Genomic DNA, 12,381 nt, shown 5'->3' on the forward strand with positions numbered 1-12,381 from the left:
CACACACTCACCAGGTACCCTCACTCACGGATGGAGTATCAGGTGACACCTCAAAAGGAGCGGGTGGAACCATTTTTCTTTCTGAACTGTGGAGTGCATTCCAAGACCCGGGTTAAAAGATGACCGTTAAAAACAGCTGGAGTTGTAACTTGAATCGGTTTCTCATACGCATGCTCATCCTGTTTTTACTCTATATTTTTCCGATTTTTGTTAATCAAATCAAAAGTGTAAATCAAATCAAATCACCGCTTTCCACATACCATGCCGTTTTTCTAGAATCATTCTGTTTCCCCCCCTTCTAATGGGGACCGTAAATTGGGGCCTGAATGTTGCCCAATTTCCATCTCCTTCCACTTAAAATTGGGAAAGGGAAGCTTCCTTGGAAGCATATTGTAGCCGATGGCATTCTCGTAAACTCTTGTGGTTTCACAACTGAAATCCCATGTTTTGTATGTTCAGTGGTCGTGTGTTGCGTAAATTCTTCTCGCGCAAAATCGTAAACAACATTAACCTAGTTATAGTAACTTTTAAAAGTTCTTTGTTTCTTAATGTAAGCATATGAGGTGATATCGACATCGCCGCGAACCACTGCACCATGGCGGAATCCAACTCCTGCTTCAAATTCTTCACCGGGCTATTCGCATATCGTTTTGTATAAACATGCATTACTCGATGTTTATTCATTCATCTGTTGTTTTGTATTTCACTAAATACGCTATTTATGCTAAATCCATTCGCTGAAATAATCTGATCCTAATGGAATGCACGTGTATTTGCGAGAATATTTAAGCGCTTGCCATTCTTGGACGAATGAACACTTATAGCTTACTTTTCTTCTTGAAGGGAAAGTTTCTGCGTTGTTAGTGTTGTCGGTGCTACCTAGACCAAACATGTGGATAGATCACTTCTAATCGATCACCGTTTAGAAAAAGGGGTGATGGATGGATGCCAGTGGTCCGTCCTTGTGATAAAGCCCCTCATCGTGTGCAATCTAGCCACAGTCAATAATTCATAACGCGAGCCTACTGCAAAAGCTGGCATGCTAAACAATGAATTTTAAATCCTCAGTGATCACCCATAAGGCACTTATATGCAAATGTTAAATTTCTAATATTTAAATTACATTGATGGTACCCTAATGGCCACATTGCTTTCATTACCCAATGTAATTGCCCCGGGCAAGTTGTGGTTGGCTGGGTGACGCAGAGGAGGTTTATCTTCCCAGCAGTACCCCGCTACTCGGTTTCCTGTCGGACAGAAAAGGGAAAAAGTGCAGTTGTGAAACTCCACTAGCTTGGTAGTATATAATGCAGATCATCAAAGAGATTCCCAGTCGAAGGAGTTAAGAGTAACTTGACGCCTCTTGCTCCTTCTCGGCAGTTCAGAGCGAGTTGCTAGCATATTCTGTGATAAGGAATATTGGAATAGCAGTCGCATTGTTAGGACTCGCCAGGTGCTGAGGGTGCCGGAGGACCTCGAAGCGGGGTAAGATAACTTTTCTTCATTTATTTACTGAATATTGTGCCTTAAAGAGACTTAAACTATTTCCAGTGTTTAATTAAAAGGCAGGAAGATGCTTTCTATTCTCAAAATTAAGTGCGCAAGCAATATCATTTTTATGTAGTATAAGTATCAAATAACCGCACGTTTTCCGATTCCTTACTCCACAGTATTGTCCATATTGTATATTGGAATACCAATGCACGTGCACACATCTTACTGTCTGTGTCACGCGTCTGTGCCATCATTTCTATGAAGGATGGCTTTCGTTTAAAATTGGATTTACTCAATGCACAGTTGATTTGGTCAAAAGCGCCGTAACTTGTAAACGCACTTTAGCCCGTGGGCAAGCTCGTATTTTACATTTTCTGCCGCCCGTTGTCTGCATAAGAAGCGCGACAGGTTGTCACTGTTTAGGGGAAACGATAACCAATAACAACTTTTGTGGAAACGTTAATTAAATCATTAAATAATTACAATTACGGAAAGTAGTTTACATATAAATATAAGAATTGCATTAATACATGACATTAATTATACAAGCATTATGTAAAGATAATTTCGATATTGGTTGTAGCCTATAGCATTAACAGTAATAATTTCATGAGAACCAAATAGCTGTAATCGTGGTGATAAAGCGCATTTGAAATGGAATCAAGGGTTTTCTGTTCGCTGAATCCTGTTACATAAAGCGTTCAATTAAACACCATTGTTGATACGGGGGAGGTATTACTATTGCAAACAAGGCATTATTCAAGCAAGAAATAACCTCATAATATAATAATTATGATTATGTAATATACATATATCTTGTGTTCAAATTGGAATTGGGGATTTTTACTTTAGTTTGAGCAGTGTAGTGGTGGGTAGATTTTTTTTATTTTCTCCCGATTTCCCGAATTTCATTAATTTCCCAGAATGCATTCCAGAAATGAGGGTAGGAGTATTCCTGGGAAAGTACGGGAACAGGTCCATTCATTCGTTGAGGTTCGTGTCTGAGTGTTGAATCACTGCACTGAGAACAGCTCTCGCAGTGACAGCTCTTGGTAATCAGGTCCAGAAATTAAAAGGACTTGCAGAGCTGTCGGTTAGGAGCCTGACACCAGTAAAAATTATGAGTCCACTCAGGGCTGCTAGCCCCATCCTCTCTAACTTCCTGTCTTATCTCTGGGTCTCCCACTCTGCCTAGACTTTCCGCAGTTCTAGTACTCCCATTCTCCGGAGTGGGACACTTGAGCCTTGATAACAGGCGTGAACATAAAGATTTGCTTTTGATTGATGTGCTGTGTAGATATTGGCTTTCAACGAATCGATTAATTGGGGTCCGGGCCCAGTGTTATTTCTTACAGACCTATTCCTGGAGGTGCTTGTGTCCATAGTGTCCAGTAGAGCACCCCCCCCCCCCCCCCCCCCCCCACCCTTCCCACAGTAAGGTTGGACTCTGTATGCAAATGAGCCATGTGCAGGGAATTTAGAAAGTTCCTACACTTACGAAATCTGTGGTGAGAAACATCTGTGCACCGCGGCATAACAAGAGGCAGACTTGAAACAGGAAGTTGAATGAGTGTAGAGATGTTTATTTTTTGCCCTCTCAATGGTTATCTATGTGCCCCTTTTTATTTTTTTTTAGCAAAAATGAAGATCCTGTTGGCTCTGGCCTTTGTGCAGCTGTTGCCTGCTCCAGCACTCTTTGTAAGTACAGCACGCTCTGTCTTTTATTGGTATTTTTTTAAATAGCATTTTCCACCCTGCCAATGCGCCACTTCCATTCACATCATTGTCGCCAGGGGTTATAATGTTTCCAAATGCGTGCAAATGCAAATGCTGCTTTGAACATTTTTGTCTGTTTCCATCTGCACGCAAGTCCGCATATAAATGTCTCAGTGCAACAGGGTTGTATTTCACTGCAGTAATTGATGTTATATGGTGGTACGGGGAGAGGGACTGTGTGGTGTGTGTGTGTGTGTGTGTGTGTGTGTCTGGAAAAAAAAATTATGCCAACCATATAACAGTGAATACCCCGTGAGGGACCGTGTGTTTATCAGTGGTGTGATCGCAGATTGTGGGTCGGTGTGTATGTTAACACTTAAGTCAGGGGAAAGGGTCACCATGGCGATTGGTGTCTCCACCGAAACCGACTGAATGTTAAAAACGGGGCGTGTGGAGTGGACAGTGCGGTTGAACAGTTTTTGTGGGCGCTGTGCTGGCACCAGTTTCAGGACGGGAGGCAGCACGGCGGCGATTACTGGGAGGAATGGGGCCCCTGGGGTGACTGCAGCCGCAGCTGTGGCAGTGGGGTGACCGTCCGCATGCGCAGGTGCATCAGCCACAGGTAAACCGCCATACCCGCCATTCTGACTGACCATGATTCAAGTGGGGGGGAAAAATCTACAGTACTGTGCAGAAGTCCTTTCCTTGAATTATTTTTGAAAGAATCTTATCTGTACAGAATGTTATACAGGTGCCTAAGACTTCTGCACAGTACTGTATGCTGATCTGTACTTCAAGTATACTATGTTATACCTTAGCGTGCTTAACATTCATATAATTGAAGTGTACTATTTATTTGCATTACCTGCCTATACCTGCTTTTTATGACTTTTTTGAGCTCAGTTGAGTAACATCACACCTCTGAACGCACTCAGTTGGCCTGTGTGTGTGGGAAAATGTTGGACATTAATAATGGAAGTACTGTGTCTTTTAATGCATTTCAATAGCGTAAATAGTACAAGTGAATGCCTACCCTTTGGAGAGAACGTAATGAACGGGAACAACTTGCATTGTGTATGTTGCATATGTATCTATACACATTTAAACAGACCTGGGAGATGTGTGTGCAAATGAATACACTGCTTTAATGCTGAGTGGCAACATATTGACTTAAATACGTCCCGTTTTGGTTGCAAAAGTGGAGTTGTACCGTAATTTTTTCTTTAGCGCGAGAGCAAGAATTACTGCAGCTGCGACCTCTTGTTGACCTCGGACAGAGTACAGCTCGTCGGCCGTGACAGGGGTCGCCCCCAGTTTTCGCAGCCGTGACATGAAACCGCAACTCGTCTGACCTGCGTTTGCGCAATACTCTCTCTCCCCGCCGCCCTCCAAAACTCTTCACCTGCGCATCTGCGCACCCCAGGCTGCAGGGCGGGGCCGGCAGTCAGCTGTCGGTGGGCGTGGCCTCAACCCCCCCCCCCCCCCAAAAAAAAGGGCTTGAATCGGATTTTCGCTCTCTGAAAAACGGGCGTTGCCGCTGCAGGTGAAGCTAACTGGGGACGTGCACTGAGCTCTGCGTGTGTTGCCTGAACAGGAAAGGAAAGTAAAAATTTGAAGGAACGGCTCAGCGCTGTCGTTGCAGTGCTCTGATCTGGGTGTGCGGAGACTTAAGACTATTCTTAAACTATTCTTAAACCCAACCCTGTTCCAGGAGATCTGCCGTTCCTATTCTTAAACCCAACCCTAATTTGGCGCACCTGATTCAGCTTTTCAGCGAGCTGCTCTTTGTAGGGTTGGAGTGAAAACATACAGGACTGGGTTTGGCAGCTCTTGTTCAGACTAAGCCATATTTAACCCTCCTATTATGTTAACAGTTTATGACCTCTTTTATGTTTGGGGTCAAATTGACCGCTACAGTTGAAATAAATGCCAAATTTTCTTCTTAGAAAAAAACACTTCTTATTGACTCCCAAATGACTAGCCTTTTATCCATAAATATGAAAACTCGGTTAGAAACCTCTCATTTTAGAGCCTGAGGTACAGGAAATGAAAGTTTGGCACTTGTATGGGAAAGTGTCACCAGAATCATCCACAAAGAAATCAGAGATAAATATTGTATATTGTATATTGTATATTTTCTGTTGGTATGTCATTAATTAATGTTGAGGACTCCATTAGTTGATGCCAATTCATGTACCGGCCTATAGCGTAGTCGTTAAGGTACATGACTGGGACCCGCAAGGTCGGCGGTTGGTTACATGACATTAATGTAATGTCATGTAATGTCATGTAATTAATGTAATGTACCCATATTGTAAAGTGTGACCGATTTCTTCTTCCTGACTGGCTTTGGGAAGTTGGCTCCACCACCGTTGGGGCCAGTACAGACAGGCGTCGTGCCTGAGAGAGTCCACCACGGAGAGAGGGGAGAGCAGGGCGCCTGGAGGCTGCTGTGGAGAGGGAGAGATCTGGCCATGGTATTGGGTTTGGGCTTTTGGGGTTGGAGATATGCCAGAGCCGTTCCGTTCGCTGCCCTGTAGGCTCCTAGCGCGGTTTGAAACTCGATGCGAGCTGTAACAGGTAGCCAGCGATATCCGACGGGGAAGGGCGTGGACACGGGCGGCGCACGGGGAGATTGTAAACAAGTCCGGGAGGCCGAGCTCTGCGTTGGCTGCAGGGGTTTTGTGGGTGTAAGCAGAGAGACATTACATTACATTAATGGCATTTGGCAGACGCTCTTATCCAGAGCGACGTGCAGTTGATTAGACAAAGCTGGAGACAATCCTCCCCTGGAGCAATGCAGGGTGAATAAGATCCACAGAGCCATTGGGCCCTTGAGCAAGGCCCTTAGCCCTGCTTTGCTCTGCCATTAATGTAATGTAATGAGCACAGGGCAGATTCTACAGACTTTCCATGAACTAACCTACACACCTGACTCATTGCTGTTAGGTAGAGAGACCGTTGGTTATCTTGGTTGCTAGGAGTAGAACTCTGTGTGCTTTCCTGTAGTATCCAGGCATGAAATAGACAGTTAAAAAGCTAAAATAAACTACACAGTGCAATGCACAGTTGAAGGAGAACACCGTTGATTTATAAACTGTTTAATAAACAGGGATGTTACAACTCTGAGTAGGGAGGAAGTGGCAGGGCGGTAGGAATGCAGTGGCAATCTCAGAAAGAAGTTGGGGGGGTGAGAGAGAGAGAGAGAGGCTTCTCTCATTCTCTATCTCTCACTTGGTCACAGTGTATCTGTGCGTGTGTTTGAGAGAGAGAGAGAGAGAGAGAGAGAGAGAGAGAGAGAGAGGCCTCGTTCTCTCTCGCTCTATCTCTCTCACTTGGTCTGAGTGTGTGTGTGTGAGAGAGAGAGAGAGAGCACGAGAGAGAGAGAGAGCGAGAGCGATCTCTCTAAGGGGTACCGTATGCTGTTCACACAGCATTATGGTCATAAATCAGTGTGCTGCAGGAATCCAGATGGCATGTTCCCTCTTGCGCGTAACAATATGAAATACAGTTGCGCAGTGCTGGGTGTATTAATCAACCTGCAGCCCTAAAGGACTGGATGAGCAATGGCAGTGTCTGACCTCACCGTGAGTCACCATCACTTCTGTCTGCTGCTGCTAATGTGTGCCAAATGGAGCTGCCCCCCCCCACATCCTCTTTACAACCAGCGATATATTCTGCCGTGCTGAAGGCTACGCTACACGGGTCCTTCAGTATAAATGAAATGGTATTTTTGAAAAAAATGTTACATCACGTTGTACATTACATTACAGGCATTTAGCGGACGCTCTTATCCAGAGCGACGTACAATGGACTGCGAATCATAGCCATGGACGAGTGGGCTGAAAGGCTTAGAGGGAAGTACAGCTCCACGTGCTAGAGTGATCACAGTTTTACATAAAAACTTGAACCTTTGTGGAATAATCAGATAACTGTCCAAGTAGCACCACCACAGTTGGCGGCTAGAACACCACGAGTAGTAAAATAATTCAACACAAGTGCAACATGTTTTTGTCATCCAAGACTCATTCTTCTGCGGGGAATCTGGAGGATATGGTATCTCTAGGCCAAGGGTGTCAATACAGAAAGCAGGCCACAGGTAACATGGAAAGTCTTCCAGGATGGTTATATTCTTTGTCCTCTCTTGTTCGTGGCAATGTGCAGACAAGGCAAAGGCGGTTTTATTTGTTTGGTTTGGAAAGGTGTGTTCATTTCTAGAAATATTTTGAATATTGTGCGGGTATGCACATGTATTGTGGATTGCTGACTGTGTTCGTCAGAATGGATCAATGTAACAACAGTTGAAGATGCTTAAAAAAGGAAAGGTTACATTTAATCATTTGATTTATTAATGAATGGCATTCTGAAATAGTCTAAGTAATTATTGCCTGTCACAGTGCATAAAGCAGAATCAGCAATTGCCTTGTTTTGTACTTTGTTTGCTTGTAGAGTAGGGAGTCAAGACGTGTTCAAGACTGCAAATGTTCGCGGCGAGATATCAATTACTGTTGAATGTTGACATTCCATTTACTTTGCCACCAACGCCTTTTTTTATATCAAAAGGACGAGATGTACAGATAACAATGCCAGCTAGCTGATTTGTTTCGAACCTGTGATTTATTTTTAAAGGTAAGAACAAATATTACACTGATTAATGTGTATTATAACAGCCAAATAACTGTCAACATTTGTTCTCTGTGGGTTTTCCCCATCAGCAGCTGTTTTTGTTCGCAGCACACTCTTTTCAAAATTAGCTAGCTAGCTAACGTTCGTGGCGAACAGAAAAAAGATTGACTATGTTGGCGGACGATCTTGAACGCTTGTCAGATTATTAAAGTCGTATTGTTTCGAAAGGTGGGAATCAAATTTGTCCGACCAAAGCGTTTCACCCAGCCAGCCCAACACAAACAGGGACGGTCTCCAGCGTTGAGGATTCATCAAATTACTCTACTCTCTAATGACAACTTCATTACAAACCTACAACATGTTCAGCAGCTGCAGCTGAGTATATCCGCTCGGATTTACACAGGGACCAACATCTGGGAAAGTCAAAGAAGCCCCAACCGCGCCGTATTTTCGGGGTGGAGTACGCTCATAGTAAAGCCACCCAGACATATAAAACCAAAACATTAAGTCATTCCTTTGCTATCCTTTTAAGTGGCAAAGCTCAACGGTAGCTTAACCTGTACAGGTTTGGACCACATCTGATAAATATGGTTGGCAGATGTATATTTTTTTCTTCCATGATGAATGCCTTTCATAGCGTTACCTCATTCAAGTTGGCATGGGCTGTACAGAGGCTCCTTGACGGTAATAACAGCACATTATTTTATATATATATTTTTTTTTTAACGTTTATTTAACAGGGACAAATGCATACAACATTGCTTTAAATACGTAAAATCAGTGTTCACAGACTTGCTTCAGTTTCAGCCATTGTTTTGCATGTGTGTTAAAAACCTTGAGCTCTGTCAATTTTTCATTGCTCTATGGTGTTCAGCTCTGAAACAGCACTTAGACTGATCTGTAGACCTTTCGATCTGTAGACCTTTCGATCTGTCTGAAATGCTGGTCATCACCCTCCCTCACAAGTTATGCTCAAACACATGATTCGTGGCATTGTTGGTTCTTAATCCCATTGTTTGGGTTTTTCCCCCCAATTAAACTAGAAGTCTGGAAAACCAAACTGTACTTGCGGCCTTCCTTATTCCTGTAACGTTGTTAGTTCTGTCCTGTACTGGTATTTTCATTGGTCCACCATCGCAGCTGCACAGGCGTTGCGGTTCACATGCAGTACTGCTCGTCACCTGCAGAGGGCAGGTGACCAGTTGACCGGAGGAGATGCCTGTGTGCAATGAGATTAGGGTTGCCAGGTGTCAGTTTTCGACTGGTATGCCTTGTTATTTGCTCTGGTCTGGTCTGGTCTGGTCTGGTCTGAGTAATTGCTGGAGAAAAATGACTGTTAAATTGTACTCCCTGCTGAGTGATCCATTCCGGGGTGTGTCTGCCTTTGCTGCCACTAGCTCCCCACCTGAAGTTCGTGGTTAGGTTTCCAGCTGTGCATGTGGTCTGGTTTTGACAAATTCTAAGACTTGACCACCTTACATGAGATGAGGCACACTCTGACCCTGCTGGCTGACCCTTTCCCTTGTGTAGCGACGGGACTGTGTGTGTTACTACAGCAACGTGTACTAACGGTATTTTATTTGTTGATACTACATCCAAGTGTACTAACAGGACTGTGTGTGGTACTACAGTGTGTGTTACTGTATTCAGTTTAATGCTAGAGCCAATTGTATCTAACAGGACTGTGTGTGGTACTACAGTGTGTGTTACTGTATTCAGTTTAATGCTAGAGCCAATTGTATCTAACAGGACTGTGTGTGGTACTACAGTGTGTGTTACTGTATTCAGTTTAATGCTAGAGCCAATTGTATCTTAACAGGACTGTGTGTGGTACTACAGTGTGTGTTACTGTATTCAGTTTAATGCTAGAGCCAATTGTATCTTAACAGGACTGTGTGTGGTACTACAGTGTGTGTTACTGTATTCAGTTTAATGCTAGAGCCAATTGTATCTAACAGGACTGTGTGTGGTACTACAGTGTGTGTTACTGTATTCAGTTTAATGCTAGAGCCAATTGTATCTAACAGGACTGTGTGTGGTACTACAGTGTGTGTTACTGTATTCAGTTTAATGCTAGAGCCAATTGTATCTAACAGGGCTGTGTGTGGTACTACAGTGTGTGTTACTGTATTCAGTTTAATGCTAGAGCCAATTGTATCGAACAGGACTGTGTGTGGTACTACAGTGTGTGTTACTGTATTCAGTTTAATGCTAGAGCCAATTGTATCTAACAGGACTGTGTGTGGTACTACAGTGTGTGTTACTGTATTCAGTTTAATGCTAGAGCCAATTGTATCTAACAGGACTGTGTGTGGTACTACAGTGTGTGTTACTGTATTCAGTTTAATGCTAGAGCCAATTGTATCTTAACAGGACTGTGTGTGGCACTACAGTGTGTGTTACTGTATTCAGTTTAATGCTAGAGCCAATTGTATCTAACAGGACTGTGTGTGGCACTACAGCCGTGCTCATGGGGCTTCCGGCCCCAGTCACCATTGGCACAGTCTGGACGTGATTACAGAATGTGGCACGTCTCTACGGCAGTGACAGCTCTCGGTGAACGGGCCACTTGCAAGGCCTCGCATTCCTTCCAAACACATTTTATTTTTGCTGTAGTCGCAGAGCTCTTCCCTCATTCGCCTGATATTAGACACTTTCGTCAGGCATGTCTGCTATCTCTGAAAACTGCTTGTTATCGCTGCAGGTTCCTCGCCTCGCCCTGCCACACCCAATAATGTTGCTGAACATTACCTGAGTACTGCCGGCCTGTAATATGATTCAGTCGCCTCAGGTAATAAACCCTGACCAATGACGGCTAAGCACATTTTTTTTTTTTTGTAATAATCAACTCTTCCCCCTTGGCAATCTGGAATATGGCCGTCACAGAACACTATTTGTCAGCACAAATTCAGTCTTATTCATCTTTCTTTTTCCCAGGCAAGTTGTCTGGTAGTGCCATTGGGAATACCTCCACAAATTTAGCTGCCAGGTTGTGACCTGCCCTAGACATCTAATCGCAACAGATTGTGTGTAACGCAAGTGAAAATATTCTCCCCAGACTTGCAACTCCATTTAGCCCATACAGCGCTGATCACTGATTTGTTAAGTGGTCTCTCAGTTCCATTCCTTCTTTTTTCAAAGTTTTTTTTTAGGCCTTTTTCAGCTTTATTGGACAGTATAGTATAGAGAGACAGGAAGAATGGGAGCGAGAGAGAGGGAAAGACATGCGACAAATGTCCGACGGTCGGATTCGAACCGCCGACGTCACGGCTCGCAATGAGCATGCGGTCAGTGCTCTACAGGCTGCGCCACCGAGACACCCCTCTGTTCCGTTCCTGTTTTACTGCCTGTTTCTCTTGGGTGCTTCTCCTCCCAGCTGGCAGGTGCCGCCTCGTTCACATTGGCCTCTTGGCTGGGCACTGGGCTTCCTGTCCTGTCTTGTTTCTCAAGAATGATGCTGAATTAACCCTCTTCTCTTGCGGAAGCCCTGTTTTCTCAGTTGGAGACTGAATTTTGAATGGTATTAAAGGGTTGATGTGTACGTCTAGTAGCTTATTTCAAATGTATTAAAAAAAAAAAAGAAAAACCCCAGCACTGGGTTGATTTCCTTATTAAATCAGCATTTGTCCTTAACTTGACTTGAAAATGAAAGTGCAACTGTTTGCCTCACAGTTCTAAGCGAGTGTTCGGATTCCTTTCAGATAAATTATTTTTGTACTTGATTGTTGAACATGCCAGACTGTTTTGGAAGAGAAAAAAAAGATTCAACAAGTTGAATTGATTGAATCCAGGCCAGATTCTCATATTGCTCTTGGCTACACTCAACTGGAGCAGTCGGGTCCTGATGCACTACTATCTTAGTATGAACAAAATACTTTCTCTTTGGGAATATTTGATCCCTCTCAACAAATCTGTTACTACTTTAGGAATGAGGGTGTTATTTTATAACACTGGGTTTATCAGGATTTATGTTTGCTGATTTCCAGTGACCTTCAGAGATAAAGGGAACATCAGCCTTGTGGGAATCTAAGGCTGTGTTTTCTAACAGTTTTGGTGTACAGCTGCCCTTGTGTATGAAGGCTAAGCTCATCTGAGGAAGAGTAAATAATAGTCTGGTGTTCTGCTGTGTATAGAGTGTGAATTGGCATCGCTAACTGTGCCGTCATGTGCCAGCAAGAAATTATTATTTGAGTCCCAACTGCCAATCAGCACCCATCATGAGCAACATGGTCTTGAGGTTAAGGATTATTATCCTCTTTTACTAGGGAGTCTTCTTTTTTTCTTTTTTTTATGGAAATGACGTGAATCCCCACACGAGAAATGGAATTTCCCCCGCTTTGAATCGGAAATTTCAGATGGGAAAGAACAGACACATTCCGCGGGATAAAAAAAACAAAAAAACTCCCGCCCTCCGTCTTCACACTGTCATAAAGATGTTTGACACTTTAATCCCATTCGAACCGGCAGTGTTCATCACCTCCTAATTCCTCCTCACCCTGCCCCACCTCGCCCCCGGCCCCCGCCGCAACCCGGCCGTCCCATCCC

The 12,381-nt window shown here is 43.8% G+C and overlaps 1 protein-coding gene across 3 annotated transcripts in view; it reads left to right on the forward strand.

The window, feature by feature from the left end:
- The first annotated feature begins 1,261 nt into the window (after positions 1–1,261).
- paplna (papilin a, proteoglycan-like sulfated glycoprotein) overlaps positions 1,262–12,381 on the forward strand; it is a 36,956-nt gene continuing 25,836 nt past the window's right edge. For all 3 annotated transcript variants that reach the window (XM_061245834.1, XM_061245852.1, XM_061245843.1), the window contains exons 1-3: positions 1,262–1,485; positions 3,131–3,192; positions 3,714–3,832. In XM_061245834.1, coding sequence (XP_061101818.1) covers positions 3,136–3,192; positions 3,714–3,832 — 176 coding nt within the window. In that variant the 5' untranslated portion in view covers positions 1,262–1,485; positions 3,131–3,135. The remainder of the gene's footprint in view (positions 1,486–3,130; positions 3,193–3,713; positions 3,833–12,381) is intronic.

The sequence above is a fragment of the Conger conger genome, chromosome 1, assembly GCF_963514075.1.
Source record: "Conger conger chromosome 1, fConCon1.1, whole genome shotgun sequence".
In the NCBI taxonomy this organism is placed as follows: Eukaryota; Metazoa; Chordata; class Actinopteri; order Anguilliformes; family Congridae; genus Conger; species Conger conger.